Source organism: Ranitomeya imitator, chromosome 1, assembly GCF_032444005.1.
Source record: "Ranitomeya imitator isolate aRanImi1 chromosome 1, aRanImi1.pri, whole genome shotgun sequence".
NCBI classification, from domain to species: Eukaryota; Metazoa; Chordata; class Amphibia; order Anura; family Dendrobatidae; genus Ranitomeya; species Ranitomeya imitator.
This window is the reverse complement of record NC_091282.1, coordinates 733,810,396-733,830,501: the sequence shown is the minus strand read 5'-3', so window position 1 is coordinate 733,830,501 and position 20,106 is coordinate 733,810,396. Positions and strand designations below refer to the sequence as shown.

The window sequence follows — 20,106 nt, the reverse complement described above, 5'->3', positions numbered from 1 at the left end:
AAACGTGCTTATACATGGAAGCCCACCTATTGCACATCTGCCTCTGGCCTGAACCAGGCGTAACATAGGATTAGTTTTGCTTGGATTGCTGTCCAGGCTTGGAGTACAAATCTGAAATCACTATAAGTGACAGCAGACTTGTGAATCCTCACAGTACGCACAGTGAGCCCTGTGAGCATTGTCCAATGTCTGCAAGTATGCGATTTGCATATTTCCAGCCACATTCCAACTAGACTAGAGGTATCTGGCCACGCACGTCTAGTTGGTATGTGACCACATTTATGCAAATGGCATACTTGAGGTCAGGCGCCTGCCTGCTCTTGGCACTGGAGAAGCCTGACAGCACACTGTGAGGATTCACAAGTCTACAGTCATGTGTTATGGTCTGGTGATTATGGAGCGACATGAGACTAGCTCTGAGCAGGTGGTAGCTATACTGACCGCAGACCCTAAGCTCAACACACAACTAGAAGCAGCCGTGGATTGCTCCTAACGCTCCCTATGCAACTCGTCACAGCCTAAGAGCTAGCTACCCCTAAAGATAGAAGCAGGAATACTGTCTTGCCTCAGAGAAAATCCCCAAAGGAAAGACAGCCCCCCACATGTAATGACTGTGAGAGGAGAAGGAAATGACATACGTAGTATGAAACAAGATTGAGCACAGGAGGCCACTTCTAGCTAAAAAGGAAAGTACAGGAAAGAGCTCTGTGCGGTCAGTAGAAAAAACTAGAAAAAGTCCACCGCAGAGAAATGCAAAACTCTCCACACCTAACTAAAGGTGTGGAGGGCAAACTCTGCTGCCCAGAGCTTCCAGTTTAGCTAAAAAGATCCATACTGATAAACTGGACAAATGAGCAAAAAACAAGACAGTACAAAACAACAAGTCCACAATAAGTGAACTGCAAAGGACATGGAAGGACTTAGCTTTGCCAGTCACACTGTGCCACCCGTACAATGTCAGCCTAAGTGCCAGCCACTCTGCTCACATCTATCTTACAAGACTCACAATGATATCCAGGATCAAATGACAACACTTTTTTTTCTCTCCATTAGTAGTATACGGCCTTTAGGACACATCCTGATGGTAAGAGGCCGCACTGAACACCTGTGCAGGTCACAGGGTATGCTCTCACGCTATAACTAAAACTTCACATTTCACCTGAATTTTATTGAATCCTATAAAAAGTTTCTTTAGCTTAACAAGTGGAAGTAGGTTGTTCACATCTCGGAGCCGGTTTTCTTCCATACGGAGGGAGACTAGACAACTCTGCTTGGCAAAGGAAGTCTCGGTGATCATTTTAATACGATTATGGTCTAGCACAAGCTCTTGAAGAAGCTGCAATCCTTCAAGTCCTTCCACTTGGCTGATCTCATTTCCTAGAGAGGAAAAGGACACAAATCATTCGTAATCACTGCTGTTAGGTCGGTCAATATACAAAGTGCAAAAAAAGTACTCACCTTGTAGTCTTCACTGGGGGAAACAGAACAATGGGATAGTGTGCTGCCACCCCGAGACTGACACTATTATTGCACTTACGGTAAATAAAATTGGCTTCTCCCCAGTAAACTATACTTTGACTGCTGGAGTCAAGCTTCCTCAGTTTTGTGAAAGCAGTAGGAGGAGACAAGAAAATAATTAAGATAAGAAAAAACATAACTATGCTCTATCCGGGCAACCAAGGGAGGTAGCTGTGTCCCCAATGAACACTAAGAGAAATTGCCTTTTACGAAGGAGTAACAAATATCTACTTTTCTTGTACGTCTCATTGGGGAACACAAAACCATGAGACATCCTAAAGCTGTCCTGTGTTATGAACTGGTGATTCAGAAACACAGTGGACCTGGTGGTTAAGAGCACACAAAGTGACCTGATAGTTAATAATAACATAGGACGAGCTCTGAGACGTGGGAACTCTGCTGACCGCAATCCCTAATCCTATCACACCACACTAGAGGTAGCCGTGGAGCGCTCCTGACCAGACCTAGGCGCCTCGGGCACAGCCTGAGAAACTAGCTAGCCCTGAAGATAGAAAAATAAGCCTACCTTGCCTCAGAGAAATTCCCCAAAGGAAAAGGCAGCCCCCCACATATAATGACTGTGAGTAAAGATGAAAATACAAACACAGAGATGAAATAGGTTTTAGCAAAGTGAGGCCCGACTTATTGAATAGACCGAGGATAGTAAAGATAGCTTTGCGGTCAGCACAAAAACCTACAAACAACCACGCAGAGGACGCAAAAAGACCCTCCGTACCGACTAACGGCACGGAGGTGCTCCCTCTGCGTCCCAGAGCTTCCAGCAAGCAAGAAAAACCAATATAGCAAGCTGGACAGAAAAAATAGCAAACAAAAGTAACACAAGCAGAACTTAGCTTATGCAGGGCAGACAGGCCACAAGACGATCCAGGAGAGAGCAAGACCAATACTGGAACATTGACTGGAGGCAAGGAACAAAGAACTAGGTGGAGTTAAATAAAGCAGCACTTAACGACTTAACCTTGTCACCTGAGGAAGGAAACTCAGAAGCCGCAGCCCCACACCAGCCGAAGTACCACTCATGACCACAGGAGGGAGCTTGACCACAGAATTCACAACAGTCCTGGGAGGGAAAGAATTAATATGATACGGTTAACGCCTAGTCTTCCGCCATAACGCAAGTGGAAGTCTGGGCTACTGCTGCCCACAGTATCTGCCTATCAAGACTTGCATCTGCCGAATCAAAAGCATGCACCCTGTAAAACTTAAAAATAACAAACCGCCCAGGAAGTTCCCACCGCTCAAGTAAAGTGTGCCCTAATCCTAAATGGTCACACTGTTAAATTGAGCGACTGTAAATTGAGATGGAAGAATGGAACCTAGGACAGAAGGTCCGGAAGAGTCCATGGGACATCTGTCAGGAGATTCAAAATCTTCGAATTCTAGGCCCTCCAAGGCCAGTCTGGAGCAATGAGAATGACTGGAACACCCTTTATTTTGATCTTCCGTTAGAAGTGTGGGTAGAAGCAGTAGAGGTGGAAAGAGATAAAGCAGAGAAAACTGGAACCAAGAGATTGCCAAAGCTTCAATTGTGATTGCCTCAGGGTTCCGGCACCTTGTGGTTTAGTATGGATGCCAAAAGATCGACATCCCGTTTACCAAACCACCGACAAACCTGCCTGAACACCACCGGGTGAAGAGCCCACTCATCTGTTGGTAGCTTTTGACTTAAAAAGTCTGCCTCCCAGCTGTCTACCCCTGGAATATGATCTGCAGAAATTAGAGGAACTTTGTTCTCTGCCCACTGTGAAATCTTTGCAACTTCACCATGGCAGATGAACTTTGCGTGCCCCCTTGGCGATTGATGTAGCCACAGACTGAATCCTGATCGACAACCTTTGGACTAAGTGCTGACAACGTAAAAGAGCTAGGCAGACAGCTCTAGACTCTAGCATGTTTATTGGGAGAAGTCTTCCCTGACTGCTCTAGACCGCTTGGACCGTCTAGTGATGGAAGATTGCGCCCCACCCGGAAAGGCTGGTATCTGTGGTGAGCACCTGCCTCTGAAAGGAGCGAAAAGAGCAACCAAGTTAACAGTAGTGACATTAACCTCCACATAAAAACTAACGACAGTGAAGGGGGGAGATGAATAGGCTGATCCAGGGATTGTAATGACCTATCCCGAAAGGCTAGAAGCGTGTTCTGTAGAGGCCTTGACTGAAATTGAGCAAACGACACAGCCTTGAATGTCTTTCCTAGGACCTTCATGCAAAATCGACGGGAATTCCTGCTCTCACGCTTCAAAGTTCTGATGGAAGACTGAAGAGATAATCTCTTCTGTTTAAGGAAAGCTGATGCTTGAATAGTGTCAAACACCATTCCCAGAAACTGTAGCCGCTGTGTCGGAACCAAAATAGACTTGATGCTGTTGACAATCCACCATAATTGCTCCAGAGGCAGTAGAACTATCTGCAGGATCCTTAGATTGTGAGCAAAGGATGGCGCTTTGACAAGAATATCGTCCAGATAGGGGAAAACAATAGCAGCGCCATAACTGGGGCCAAGATCTTAGTGAATACTCTGGGCGCTGTGGCCAGTCCGAATGGGAGAACCCTGAACTGATAGTGATCTTGACTGACAGCAAAGCAAAATTGGCACATGCAGATTAGCATCCCAAATAACTACGGAATAAAGAAATTCTCTGGCCTCCATAGATGCACTCACTGACCAGAGTGAATCCATCCTTAAGTGACAAAGCCACACACATTTTGTCCAAAATCTAAAATAGGCCGCATCCAGACGTCTTTTTTTTTTGCACTCTCCATACCTTGAGTCACAGCAACTAATTGCTGTATGGGCAGAGCACTAAGGATGCTGAGAGACTTCCCTGCTTGCGCAATCTGATCTGCGATATCGGCCAATTCCAAATCCTGGGAAACAGCCAAAAAAAACGTTGTCGCAAATGCTTAGCCCATGCTGTGCCTTGGACACCCAAGTGGCAGGAAAGTCAGGGCAAAGGGAAAAACCTGACACTTCAAAAGCCACAGATTCTATGCATCTATCCTTGGGGTCTTTAAGTGCCACGACCTCTGCAAGAGGTAGAGTGATCACCATATATAAGAAAGACACCAGAATGTCAACCACCGGTGGAGTGGACCAAAAGGCCACCAACTCTGCCCGGGAAGGGATATAATACCTCCATACGACTACACTTTTGAAAGTGTTTGTCTGGGTGTTTCCACACTCTCTGGAAAACCTCAGTAAATTCCTCATGGTTAGAAAAAGATCTAGCCACACTCTTACCCCTACTATAAAAACCTGTTTTGATAACAGGAGAGGGCGGCACAGCTGTCACTTCCACAGAGGCGTCAACAGCCAATAGGAAACTTTCCCACCTGATACTGATCTAGAATGGACTCCAAACTAGAACTGGATTCTGAGCACTGAGGGGAGAGAGTCCCTTGAAGAGGGGAAAAGGAACCCAGGAGCCTTCCCTGTGAAGGTGACCTGGAAGAGGAGGTAATGTGAGGTTGTCTGGAGCGCCTTCACGACCTACCATATTTCTGAGCGGCTACCAACAAGTAAGCAGGAGGGGTACAGGAGGCATAATAGGCCACAGACTGCCACAGAAAACTTACTATTACAAGTTACACAAGCCTTTAAAGTGACAAATGCTGGATGCGCTAATGGGTTTGCGCTGTCCTCTCTAGACTCAAGACAGTATGAGTGATTGAGGAAGGGCAGAAAGAAGTCCCCAAGGGTAGAAAGGGCTGATGACAAGGATATGCTTACCTGTCCTGAAGACCCAGTTCACTTTAACTTCTGCTCCATGCACACACGCGCTATGTGGTAAGGCGGGCAGGCAAGAGCGAGTTGGCTTACGGACCTACACCCCAGTGCCTGACTACCGACATTTGAAAGGTACATTGGTCCGGCCACACCAATGTTAGAGGGTACCGACTGAACAATTACAGCCTGTTCGCTACGTTGCTACATGGGTGAAATAGAGTGCACAATAACACTCTGCTACCCTGAGACATCAATCTGAAAAACAAAAGTAAAATGGTTATCGCCTAAATTAAGACGAGGAAGCCTGAGAAAGCCTGACTCCAGCAGGTGAAGTATAGTCTGCTGAGGAGGAGCCAATTTTATTTAAATGCAAAAATAGTGTTAGCCTCCAAGTGACTATCCCATGGTTATGTGTCCCTTAATGAGACAAACAAGAAAGGTGGATATCAGAAATTTTGTAATATATCTTTTCAAAGAAATCTATAATAATAATAATAATTTTATTTATATAGCGCCAACATATTCCGCAGCGCTTTACAAATTATAGAGGGGACTTGTACAGACAATAGACATTACAGCATAACAGAAATACAGTTCAAAACAGATACCAGGAGGAGTGAGGGCCCTGCTCGCAAGCTTACAAACTATGGGGAAAAGGGGAGACACGAGAGGTGGATGGTAACAATTGCTTTAGTTATTCGGACCGGCCATAGTGTAAGGCTCAGGTGTTCAAATCTGTTTCTTTCTCCATTTATGAGCCACTTCTTCCCTTGCTTCTTAAAACTCATCAACTCTGAAAAACTGTTAAAATGCATCTTATCAAGGAAATAAAGTTCCCTGAGCTACACTGCTCAGTACTGCTGTCTGATGTCCTCAACGGTGCTTCTGAGAGCAGGAACCCCTCACGTCTGCATGCGCTGTGCATGAGAGACATCAAAACATCTAGCCTACATCCATTAGCCAAAGACAGCTAAAAATTAAAGAGAACGTAGAAGGAAAAATACAGCATACATATATAAAGGCTAAAATGGTGTTATTCTTTATGTACACACACATAAGAGCTGATTTTGAACAGTCACTTGAAATGTCAAGTAAGCTTTAAGTGTAGGATAAAATGAGGGTGTGTGACTCAATTTCAGCCTTCCATTGATTACATTAAAGGGGATGTTTGGCCTTTAAGTTCAAGTCTGCTGTCACCTTATTTGACTGCAGACTTATGAATCTTCAAAGTACGAATTGTCAGGATTCTCTGGTGCTGGGAGTGGGCAAACGTGTGACCGCAAGTATGAGATTTGAATACATGCGGTCATGTGCTGACTAGACATATACAAGTGAATTGAGCAAGACCGGGCACGTTTAGTTGGAATGTGGCTAGAAGCATGCAAATCACATACTTACGGTCACATGACATTCCGCTCCTGACACCGGAGAATCTTAACAGCGAGCAGTGTGAGCATGCTGTGAGGATTCACAAGTCTACATTCATGAAGAGTAAATGCAGACTTGAGCCCAAAGCCTGGACAACTCCTTTAATGAACCTTCAATCTAAAATCAGGAAAAAGCGTATTTCTTGTATATCTTACCCTGCAAAAACAGTGATTTCAGATTCCTCAGTCTGCTGAGCTGCAACTCTTGCAAATTACTGATGGCATTGTAACCCAAATGTAGCACCTCTAAACTCTGCATTATTGGAGACAGCGGCTCCCCAAATAATGGATCTCTGTAATTCAAAAGAAAAAATAAAACAAGGTTGAGGATACAGGAGAAGCGTGTTTTGCTAAAAATGTTATAAAAACTTGGCAGCTTCCTGCCATAGTACACCTGTAACCCCAGTTACCTGCTATTCTTGCCTTGCTGCCCATATCCACTAGAGTTAACTTTTTGGTGAAGCATCTGCCGGTTGGTGAGGGGATTCTGAGACTTCTGTCTCGGCAGGATGGACTCAATGTGGTTGTAGTTAAGATACAATGTCTATTGAAAGAAAATATGATCGATCAGTGTTTGATGCAGGACAGCCCTGGTACACCATTGAAAGACATAGGTAAATGATAATAAATCCTCCCTGCTGATGACAGAGGTAATACATTATTATTATTATTATTATTATAGCACCATTTATTCCATGGCGCTTTACATGTGAGGAGGGGTATACATAATAAAAACAAGTACAATAATCTTAGACAATACAAGTCACAACTGGTACAGGAGGAGAGAGGACCCTGCCAGCGAAGGCTCACAATCTACAAGGGATGGGTGAGGATACAGTAGGCGAGGGTAGAGCTGGTCGTGCAGTGGTTTGGTCGATCGGTGGTTACTGCAGGTTGTAGGCTTGTCGGAAGAGGTGGGTCTTCAGGTTCTTTTTGAAGGTTTCGATGGTAGGCGAGAGTCTGATATGTTGTGGTAGAGAGCTCCAGAGTAGGGGTGATGCGTGAGAGAAATCTTGTATGCGATTGTGGGAAAACGAGATAAGAGGGGAGTAGAGAAGGAGATCTTGTGAGGATCGGAGGTTGCGTGCAGGAAAGTACCGGGAGACGAGGTCACAGATGTATGGAGGAGACAGGTTGTGGATGGCTTTGTATGTCATGGTTAGGGTTTTGTACTGGAGCCTCTGGAAAAACATTGGATTCAGCACAAAAAGGTAACCCAACTGCTCATGAAGATAACCCCTTGTTAGTGTTGAGGCTGGCCCAGTGATCAGCAGGAATAATGTGGGGAAGCTTCAGCTCTCCCAATATTAACTCCTTAAATACCACAGTCCAGTGGCGTAACTAGAGTCCGATGGGCCCCGATGCAGAATTTGGACCTGTTGTGTACTATGTAATCACATGCTGCCACATGTCCTTGCTCCAGGATTTATATCAGACTGACTTCAAGACAATTACGTACATATGTGTGCGAACATGTCCGTGACATTACTAAAAAAAAAAAAGTGGAAAATCTAACTACGTTAAAAAGTTTACCAAAACATTTTTTCAACCTTTCATGGCTGTGATCTGAAATATTTGCAAGTTATAAGCTTTGATCGTGTACACTGCGGCATCAGAGGAGGTAAGCTGAAACGATCTCTGGCACAAATGGAATGTAGGTGCATTGTGACCCTGGGTACGACGTCCTCTATGGGATTAAATGAAAAATTGAGCTTTGCCTATTTTTGTGTCATATGAATATATTATCTTTTTTTGTAATCTTCATCAATTCTCCTATGATTTTTGTCTGTATTACTGTCACACGGTGCCTATCACTGTGTGACTCGACCCAACGGATGGTTGGTCAGCTAACGGCACAATACACATACAACGGGGATGGTATAAGTGAGAGGAAGGCCCTAGGGGATGGTCACCACCTGAGCTAAAACCTGAACCTGAGCCTGACCCTGCACTCCCCTAATGCGTTATGCGGGTCCTTCCCTTCCCCCCCCCCCCCCCCCCGTCACTGTCAGGATACCTCGTCCCTAACTGTCACTTAACTTTTCCCTGGCTAGTGCACTGGCTGGTGAAGGGCACTAGCCACACAACTGCAGATAATAAACACAGGGGGGAGTGACAGACACCAAAGGGACAAGGTCACAAAAATTTCACACTTAGCTTTCTCTGCTGCAAAACACCGCACAGTAGAAGAAGGGCACCAGATAAGCAAACTCAGCAGAGGCACCACTGCACCCAGATTGCTCCTTACTCCAACTTGCTCTAACACCAACAGTCAGCTGATGCATCAGGTGACCTTTTAAAGGATGGTGGGAGTTGTCACCGCCCACATCAGCTGACCCAGCAGCAATGCAATTACACCAGCAGGGAAAAACTGACATTAACCCCCGATAGGCCAAAAGGAAAATAGGTTTAACTCCATGGAACCAGATTTCCCACATATCCAAAAAATGGATTGTGACAATTATTTTTATCCAATTTAACATGTTTTTGTCTAATGTGTGTTTTTATGTCAGCTCAATAACGATCATTGTTGGCCCTGAACTACTGCTGTGAGATTACTTACATGTGTGTTTTGTTGCAGTAAATCCTGGGATTGTATATCCCAAACCATTTAATGACTGTCATGCCAGCGGCCGCTGCCGCCACTACCTCCGCTCTTGGGTCCTCTTCCCTGCTCCCCGCTCCAGGCACCGCGCTGATTCTGGTCATCCTGCCGCCAGGGGGATCCAGCGTGGTTTCCTCTCTCCTTCCGGTCTGTTTATGCTCCGTGCATGCGCGCTCCTCTGCCCTCTTAACTCTCTCTACACCTTCCCAGAGGCGTTAGCGCTCCAATCAGGTGTCAGCACAGGGTATATCAGGCGGTTCCTCCATATTGGCCGTGCCTGATTACCGTGTGCTTACTGTACGCTGTTCTGGCCCTTTTCCTGTCTACCGCTCCGGCCCTGACTACCTGTCTGGTCCTGACTACCTGTCCCATCCTGACTACCTGTCCTGTCCTGTCTACCTGCCCGGTTCTACCTTTCCATTTCACCCTGTTACCTAAGCCTGTGCTTCCATTCGAGTATTCCATCTTGGTGGTCCCGTCTCCCTAGCTCCGGTTGGTTCCAGTCTATCTTCTCTCCTTGGTCCAGCTTGTGGTGCTTCTGTCCGCTCTTGAGCCACCCCTCTTGGTGCCAGCTGTTGCGGGTCTGCCCCTAACGATCCCAGTATATGGGTCAGCTTACCCATACCAAAGGTAAGTGCCTGCCTATTTCCCCATGCCTTGAGATTTTGCCTCACTGAGGGCTAGGCCTAGATGGGCGCTACTTTGGCAGGTACATTGTACCCAGACATTAGCACTATGCACCTTATGTTTATCGACTCTGACTTATATCTGCTAAGGTCATTTGGGGGATCCTGTTCATCCCGGTGTAGTGTTCCTGCACATGAATTTTCGTGTTTGTATATTTAATTATGTCAATAAATTTTGGATTTTATACATAGATATACCCAGTATAGCTCTTTCTTCTCCTCTTTATAATTTACATCATAGGTAGACCTCAACTATGGGAGACAAACTGAGAAAAAAAAATCCAGAAAATCACATTGTCTGTTTTTTTAACATTTTATTTGCATATTATGGTGGAAAATAAGTATTTGGTCAGAAACAAACAATCAAGATTTCTGGCTCTCACAGACCTGTAACTTCTTCTTTAAGAGTCTCCTCTTTCCTCCACTCATTACCTGTAGTAATGGCACCTGTTTAAACTTGTTATCAGTATAAAAAGACACCTGTGCACACCCTCAAACAGTCTGACTCCAAACTCCACTATGGTGAAGACCAAAGAGCTGTCAAAGGACACCAGTAACAAAATTGTAGCCCTGTACCAGGCTGGGAAGACTGAATCTGCAATAGCCAACCAGCTTGGAGTGAAGAAATCAACAGTGGGAGCAATAATTAGAAAATGGAAGACATACAAGACCACTGATAATCTCCCTCGATCTGGGGCTCCACGCAAAATCCCACCCCGTGGGGTCAGAATGATCACAAGAACGGTGAGCAAAAATCCCAGAACCACGCGGGGGGACCTAGTGAATGAACTGCAGAGAGCTGGGAGCAATGTAACAAGGCCTACCATAAGTAACACACTACGCCACCATGGACTCAGATCCTGCAGTGCCAGACGTGTCCCACTGCTTAAGCCAGTACATGTCCGGGCCCGTCTGAAGTTTGCTAGAGAGCATTTGGATGATCCAGAGGAGTTTTGGGAGAATGTCCTATGGTCTGATGAAACCAAACTGGAACTGTTTGGTAGAAACACAACTTGTCGTGTTTGGAGGAAAAAGAATACTGAGTTGCATCCATCAAACACCATACCTACTGTAAAGCATGGTGGTGGAAACATCATGCTTTGGGGCTGTTTCTCTGCAAAGGGGCCAGGACGACTGATCTGGGTACATGAAAGAATGAATGGGGCCATGTATCGTGAGATTTTGAGTGCAAACCTCCTTCCATCAGCAAGGGCATTGAAGATGAAACGTGGCTGGGTCTTTCAACATGACAATAATCCAAAGCACACCGCCAGGGCAACGAAGGAGTGGCTTAGTAAGAAGCATTTCAAGGCCCTGGAGTGGCCTAGCCAGTCTCCAGATCTCAACCCTATAGAAAACCTTTGGAGGGAGTTGAAAGTCCATGTTGCCAAGCGAAAAGCCAAAAACATCACTGCTCTAGAGGAGATCTGCATGGAGGAATGGGCCAACATACCAACAACAGTGTGTGGCAACCTTGTGAAGACTTACAGAAAACGTTTGACCTCTGTCATTGCCAACAAAGGATATATTACAAAGTATTGAGATGAAATTTTGTTTCTGACCAAATACTTATTTTCCACCATAATATGCAAATAAAATGTTAGAAAAACAGACAATGTGATTTTCTGGATTTGTTTTTCTCAGTTTGTCTCCCATAGTTGAGGTCTACCTATGATGTAAATTACAGACGCCTCTCATCTTTTTAAGTGGTGGAACTTGCACTATTGCTGACTGACTAAATACTTTTTTGCCCCACTGTATATGTATATACGCCTCCCCCTTGAGAAAGCGAGAAGCGAAACGTGCGTCGGGTCTCTGTGGCATCGTGGACAGGCTTCTACACATATGGGGATGCTTTGAATCTCTTATTACATACTCTGCAGACCTATACATTTGCACTGTTAGCACTTTATTACGTTACCTGAGCAGCACTTGCTGGGTTGATGGGGATAGGTCTGCATCATGTTAGGTAGTTTGCAATGACCCAGTGCTTGGTATTTTCCAACTTGCCACCACGTGTGTCTTACTTGAGTTAAACGCTTTTCCTCCTACCTATCTTTTCAGATCAAGTGTGACTGTATGAGATTATATTCAATGTATTGTCTAGATTTTTTGCAACATAATAAACTTTAATATTTTATATATATATCTCTTTGGTGAGTGGTGTGTGTGGATACTAGTTATCCATTTTTTAGGTTGTTACATTTTGACATCCCTCCCCCCCCATCTAAATGCACCTTGGGATTCACTCTAGTAATGAAGGTCCCTATGCATTACTAACATGCTTTTGGACATGTTTGTAGTAACATAACGTATTTAGTAGGAGTGCGGGATGTGGATGGCATTTACAATTACTGATAAACCAATTTAATATTTGATATTCACTTTTGCTTTTGTTTTATTTCATTAGTAACACATATATTGGCCCGTGCTCTGTCACTGGCTTATGCACTTTTTATTGAGTCATTAAATAGTTGCTATTCCTCCCTTTTTTGAGATTGATCTAAATACGGTGGTGTATTAAAAGCTTTAACTACACAGGATAGTATATACAACATATTACACTGTCACTTGTTGTTTGGTCACTGAATGTATTTATTTTCCTGTATGGGATTTTTTTGAATATTTCAACAATTGCTGAACTTTCATTTCCCAGGTTATCAATAAATTGTAGTCAGCATTTGCATTCCGTATTAAATTATCTCATTGATAGTTTTTTGTTTATTTTTTTATATATGCAGAGTGAGGAATTGGAATAAGTCCCTTGAAATATGGTGGTTTGTATAGTGTAGCGATTCCTGAATTGACTCTATTAAATTGCCGCCACTCAGCGCATGCACATTGCGAATCCCTCTGGGAACTTTTCCCGATAGCTTCAATTAACAGAGTGCATGTGTCTCTGACATCACTCGGAGATTTCTCAGTGACGTGCTTTCGCAATGAATGCCGGAACTGAAAGATGTTCTTCCGGGGTATGCTGCAGCACGCATGCGCACATGGCTGTGCCACCTAATCAAACATGATATACAACACATTTTGAAATATCTACCGCGAAAGGCGCGTCAGGGATTCTGTCAGGTTCAGTGCAATACAAACAGTTATGGGTAAGCCCTTTATGAAAACCACTATGAATACGAGGGGCTAAGGTATTCCATCTGACATTGGGGTGACTGGGTGCCATTATTTAGGCTGGTCTATGCAAATTGTCTCTTCAGAGAAGAAGAGAACTTCTTCTCTGAAGGCTCGACATAGACTTGTAGGATTGCTACTTCCAATAGGTGTCACTAGAGTTCTAGTTCTTTTCCTCTCTTAAGAGACAATTTGCATAATTAGGATATTTCCCAGAGGAGAATTGCGGCTTTAAGTCTCCTCATCTCGGCATGCTTAGCATGTCAATCTCCACTAGAGTGCTTAGGGTAAGATTGATTCCAGGGTCATTCTTAAGAGTAAATTTAAATTTAACCTGACCCTGTTAGCCAGTTCTTGACCTCTGCATTTTCTATGCACTTTAACCCTGCTGTTCTGTTCGGTCTGGGGAGACCTATTTTGAACTTTGGTATTTTTTGGGGTGTTCAAGATGCGGTTCTGAAACTTGTGGTTGATTGACTTAAATGAGGATGGGTCGGTCGGCCACGGGTTTCAGAGCCGCATCTTGAATATTTTAAAGAATATTGAAGTTCAAAGTCGGTCATTTTTGACCAACAGAACAGCAGGGTTAATACAATGTGGGCACTCTCATCTCCGCAAGGAGAAACAATACTTCTTGGATATTAGGCTGGTCGGATACAGTTTTTTGAGAAATTCAAAGATGGCTGTGTTTGTAATAAATTTCTTGGTGGATTATAAATAACTGGTTTCTTATTATTACATTGGGGTGACCATATGACATTTGATACACTAGTTGGCCCGCATGTAAGGGTGAAGGTGTTTCTTTACATATATACTTGTTGAATGGACCATATAATTATGATTAAAATGGTAGATCACTTTCACAAATTAATACTTACCCTGAATATTTATAGACTTATGCTTTATCATATTACTTGCACATTACTGGGACATCTTTTGGTCGTCCTTTTAACCATATTTTGATTCGTGATATATTTTGAATGTTATTTTTTCCAATAAAAATTAAGAGAGGTTAATAGTAACGTTCTCCATTTTCTTCTTTGGTGAGATATTCGTTAGGAGTTTGCTAAGAATAATAATGTGAGTTTCACTTGAAAGAAAAATTATATAGTATAACTATATGCTCCCAGCTCATCTTATGCAAACTATTTCTGTGAATGTGTTATTGCAGCGCCCCAGAGTCCTGGTCGATGCAGTAATGTCGTTCTTCCACCAGGGGGAGCAATGTTACGAATGTTATTGAAGGAAATAAAGGAGATCACCTTACCAGTTATCACTAACCACACAACACACTTCACACTCCAGGCCGCCAGGGGGGCCATGCTTCTATCTATTAGGGCACTCCTCACTCCTAGGTAAAACTGGGAGTCTGGACAGAAAGTTAGGAAGAGGCAGAGGAGAAGGAGACTGAAGCTGAAGGTGGCTGGAGTGAGAGGGAGCCAGATGCAGACTGAGGTCTGCGGAGGATGAGGGTCCACGGAGCTACGCCTGCCCCACGTGCGGCAGCATCCAAAGTAAGAGACATCAGAAGGGAATTGTCTTGCAGTGAGTGAGAAACGAAGTCATAGCAAAGGAGAGGAATATCAGAGGGAGACCAGCCAGGAGCAGGCTGCTTCCTTCTGAAGCGCAGAAGCCGGTAGCCAGAACACCGAGGGAGTAAGGATCTGTATGCTTTACTTCAGAGACTGGCAGGACAGTTGATTCCACGTTGGCTGCCGACCTTATACCCAGGAGGCACGGTGGCAACTTGTGGGGGCTGGGGCGTCGTAGGGTCCCTGTAAAAAGCCTCAGGCCATCAGTCATACGGGTTTGTCCTATCCTATCCATCAGGGGGACAGAGAGAAAGAGACATTACATCTACGACAGTTGTGAGGACCTCACCGAGAAGCTCAGCAGGGAGGAACTACAACACTCAGGTGCTAGAGGAAGGCTACTGATTTCCACCTGGATAAGGGGACTCTGGAATTGCCTTCAGACCGGCCGGATTCTGCCTGCCCTGTGGTCTGTGCTCTGGACACTGAAGCCTTCAGTAAAGGTAAAGAGACTGCAACCTTGTGTCCTCATTATTCACTGCACCTCACACCATTCATGATCTACACTCTGGGAAGCCCTGGGGATACACTTCACCTGTGGGAAGATATACCATCTAGCTGCCATAACATCACCCCAGCGGACCCCTAAGCAGCGTCCGTCACCCTGACCGAATACCACAGGTGGCGTCACGAACACTATGCCTTTAAAGACCTTCCCCCATTTATCAACGGACGTTCCCCTAGGGCCACGGACCGGGTCAGCCACCGTGACATCCCCGACGAGTACCCCATTGCCCTACACGGGGGGCGATCCATTATTATTAATCCAGACTGTGGTTAGGTGACCGTAAACAAAAAAAATAAAAAATAAAGAGATATATTTGTGGGTGTTTAAGTGGGTGTTTTTTTTAATCATGGGCATATCCTTCATCTCAAAATAATAAAACTCATTTATACAGGGAATGAAGAATACAAGCAAAAGAGTGCGGTGACACCAGCACACACATTTAGTGCAAACTCTACAGGCTATGTTTAACCCCTTAACGACCAGAGGCATTTTTGGTTTTGCACTTTCATTTTTCACTCCCCTCCTTCCCAGAGCCATAACTTTTTTATTTTTCCTTCAATATGGTCATGTGAGGGCTTGTTTTTTGCACGACGGGTTGTACTTTTGAACGACACCATAGGTTTTACCATATCGTGTATTGGAAAATGGGAACAAAATTCAAAGTGCAGTGAAACTGCAAAAAAAGTGCAATCCTATAGTTGTTTTTTGTTTTGCTTTTTTTACTATGTTCACCAAATGCTAAAAAGGACCTCCCAATATGATTCACCAGGTAATTACAAGTACATAGACACCAAACATGTCTAGGTTGTTTTAAATCTTAGTGGTGAAAAAAATTCCAAACCTTGTAAAAAAAAAAAAAAAATAAAAAAATATATATATATATATATATATATATACACATATATATATATACACATATATATATACATATATATATGTATATGTATATATATATATATATATATATATATATATATATATATATATATATATATATATATATAGCGTAGCGTCTCCATTTTTCATGATCTCGGATTGGGTGAGGGCTTATTTTTTGCATGCCGAGCTGACGCTTTAATACCATTTTGGTGCAGATACGATTTTTTCATCGCCCGTTATTGCATTTTAATTCAATGTTGAAGTGACCAGAAAATCTGGCATTTTTACTTTTTTTTCCTCACTACGCCATTTAGCAATTGGGTTAATCCTTTTTTTATTGATAGATCGGGTTATTTTGAACGCGGTGATACCAAATATGTTACTGTATGTTTGATTTTTTTTATATTTTATTTTGAATGGGGCTTAAGAGGGTGATTTGAACTTTTATTTTTTTTAATATTTTTAAAAACATTAATTTTTTAGTTTTGGCATGTTTTAATAGTCTCCATGGGAGACTAGAAGGTGCCATAACCCAATCGGCACTACTACATACAGGCGATGATCGGATCGCCTGTATGTAGCAGAATTACTCATCTGCTATTATTATTATTACTATTATTATTTATTATTATAGCGCCATTTATTCCATGGCGCTTTACATGTGAGGAGGGGTATACATAATAAACAAGTACAATAATCTTGAACAATACAAGTCACAACTGGTACAGGAGGAGAGAGGACCCTGCCCGTGAGGGCTCACAATCTACAAGGGACGGGTGAGGATACAGTAGGTAGGGTAGAGCTGGCCGTGCAGCGGTTTGGTCGATCGGTGGTTACTGCAGGTTGTAGGCTTGTCGGAAGAGGTGGGTCTTCAGGTTCTTTTTGAAGGTTTCGATGGTAGGCGAGAGTCTGATATGTTGTGGTAGAGAATTCCAGAGTAGGGGGGATGCACGAGAGAAATCTTGTATGCGATTGTGGGAAGAGGAGATAATAGGGGAGTAGAGAAGGAGATCTTGTGAGGATCGGAGGTTGCGTGTAGGAGAGTACCGGGAGACGAGGTCGCAGATGTATGGAGGAGACAGGTTGTGGATGGCTTTGTATGTCATGGTTAGGCTTTTGTACTGGAGTCTCTGGGTGATGGGGAGCCAGTGCAGGGATTGACAGAGGGGAGAGGCCGGGGAATAGCGGGGGGACAGGTGGATTAGTCGGGCAGCAGAGTTTAGAATAGATTGGAGGGGTGCAAGAGTGTTAGAGGGGAGGCCACAGAGCAGGAGGTTACAGTAGTCAAGGCGGGAGATGATGAGGGCATGGACTAGGGTCTTTGCGGATTCTTGGTTTAGGAATGTGCGGATCCGTGAAATATTTTTGAGTTGGAGGCGACAGGAAGTGGAAAGGGTTTGGATGTGTGGTTTAAAAGAGATCAGTGTCAAGGATTACCCCAAGACAGCGGGCTTGTGGGACTGGGGAGAGTGGGCAGCCGTTTACTGTAATGGATAGGTTCGTTGGGGAGGTCGTGTGAGATGGGGGAAAGATGATGAATTCTGTTTTGTCCATGTTAAGTTTTAGAAATCTAGTGGAGAAGAAGGATGAAATAGCAGACAGACATTGAGGGATTCTGGTTAGTAGGGTGGTAATATCTGGTCCGGAGATGTAGATCTGTGTGTCGTCAGCATAGAGATGATACTGAAAGCCATGAGATTCTATGAGCTGTCCCAGGCCAAAGGTGTAAATGGAGAAGAGCAGGGGTCCTAGAACTGAACCTTGTGGGACTCCCACAGATAGGGGGCGAGGTGAGGAGGTGGTGTGTGAGTGGGAGACGCTGAATGTACGGTCAGTTAGGTATGACGAGATCCAGGATAGGGCCAAGTCTGTGATTCCAAGGGATGAGAGGGTCTGCAGCAGCAGGGAATGGTCCACTGTGTCAAAGGCAGAGGACAGGTCCAGGAGGAGGAGGATAGAGTAGTGTCGCTTGCTCTTGGCGGTTAATAGGTCATTGGTGACCTTAGTTAGGGCAGTTTCAGTGGAGTGGTGTGATCGGAAGCCTGATTGAAAGCGGTCGAAGAAGGAGCAGGAAGATAGATGGGAGGACAGTTCAAGATGGACATGTTGTTCCAGTAGTTTTGAGGCAAAGGGGAGAAGTGATATAGGGCGATAGCTAGATACAGAGGATGGGTCAAGAGAGGGCTTTTTGAGGATAGGTGTGATTGAGGCATGTTTAAAGCTTGAGGGGAAAATGCCAGTTGTTAGTGATAGGTTGAAGAGATGGGTTAGGGTTGGGATGAAGACTGTGGTGAGGTTTGGGATGAAGTGGGATGGGAGTGGGTCAAGTGCACAGGTGGTGAGATGCGATCTTGAGAGTAGAGTGGAGAGTCCGTCTTCTGTAATGGTGGAGAAGTTGGTTTTGGAGGTGGCGGGCTGGGTGGTTGGGAGGAAGGGTTCTGGGGGTTGTTTACTAAAACTGTCTCTGATGTTCTCAATTTTCTGCTTGAAAAATGAGGCAAAGTCTTCTGCTGAGATGAGTGGGGAGGGAGGAGGTGCTGGGGGACGGAGGAGAGAGTTGAAGGTGTTGAATAACTGTTTGGGGTTGTGAGACAGGGAGGTTATGAGAGATGAGAAGTAGGTTTGTTTGGCTGTGGCGAGTGTGGTCTTGAAAGTAGTGAGGGACTGTTTGAATGCAATGAAGTGCTCGTTGGAGTGGGATCTTTTCCATCTGCGCTCATCAGCTCTGGAAGCTCGCCTCAGTTCTTTGGTCATGCTGGTGTGCCAGGGTTGTCTGTTGATTTTGCGCGCTTTGGTATGTGTGAGAGGGGCAAGAGATTCCAAAGCTGCAGCTATTGTGGAGTTATATAGAGCGGCAGCATCATCCGCATTCTGTAGGGAGCTTATGTCTGTGAGAGGGAGGAGGGATTCAGAGAGTGAGTGAAGATCAAGGTGTTTAAGATTTCTGCGAGGATGTGAGAGTTTGTGGGGTGGGGGTTGTAGACAAGGAGTGGAAAGGGAAGAGAATGTGAGTAGGTTGTGGTCAGAAAGAGGAAGAGGTGAGTTTGAGAGGTTAGATATGGACAGCGTTCATAACAAACCGGCAGTAACAACAACGGAGACTATTGGGAAAATACTCTGTGGACTGACGAGGCAAAAGTTGAACTTTTTGGAAGGTGTATGTCCCACTACATTGGGCATGGAAATGACACACCATTTTAAAAAGGAACATCCAACCAACCAACAGTAAACTATGGTGGTGGTAGTGTGATGGTCTTTGGCTGTTTTGTTCCTTCAGGACATAAAAGACTTGCTGTGGTAAAGGGAACCATGAATTCTCCTGTATGGTAAAAAATCTTGAAGGAAAATGTCCGGCCCTTTGTTCGTGACCTCAAGCTGAAGGACACTTGGTTTATGCAGCAGGACAATGATCCAAAACATTCAAACAAGTCCTGACCTGAATCCGATTTGAGATGGTATGGCATGACCTTTAAAAACGCTGTCCATGCTCAAAAACACTCCATTGTGGCTGAATTATAACAATTCTGCAGAGATGAGTGGACCAAAATTCCTCCAGAGCGTTGTAAAGACTCTTTGCCAGTTATTGCAAACACTTCACTGCAGTTGTTGCTGTTAAGGGTGACCCAACCAGTTATTAGGTTTAGGGGGAAAATCACTTTTTCACACAGGTCCCTGTAGGTTTGGGTTCCTTTTTCCCTTAATATTAATAAAGATCTTCATTTAATAACTGCATATGTGTTTACTTATTATCTTTGTCTAATATTTATATTTATTTGGTGATCTGAAATATTTCAGTGTGACAAGCATGCAAAATAAAAAAAGGAAATCGGGAAGGGGCAAACAGTTTTTCACACAACTGTGCGTATGTGTATATATATATATATATGTAAAAAAAAAAAATATATATATATATATATATATATATATATATATATATATATATATATATATATATATATATATATATATATATACACACACACTACCGTTCAAAAGTTTAGGGTCACCCAGACAA

At 44.0% G+C, this 20,106-nt stretch overlaps 1 protein-coding gene across 1 annotated transcript in view; it reads right to left on the bottom strand.

The window, feature by feature from the left end:
- The window catches only part of LRRC9 (leucine rich repeat containing 9), a 188,371-nt gene that overhangs the window by 30,704 nt on the left and 137,561 nt on the right, over nucleotides 1–20,106 (bottom strand). Inside the window, exons 26-28 of the mRNA XM_069733499.1 lie at nucleotides 7,103–7,236; nucleotides 6,849–6,985; nucleotides 1,160–1,377 (exon numbers count right to left, since the gene is read on the bottom strand). Coding sequence (XP_069589600.1) covers nucleotides 1,160–1,377; nucleotides 6,849–6,985; nucleotides 7,103–7,236 — 489 coding nt within the window. The remainder of the gene's footprint in view (nucleotides 1–1,159; nucleotides 1,378–6,848; nucleotides 6,986–7,102; nucleotides 7,237–20,106) is intronic.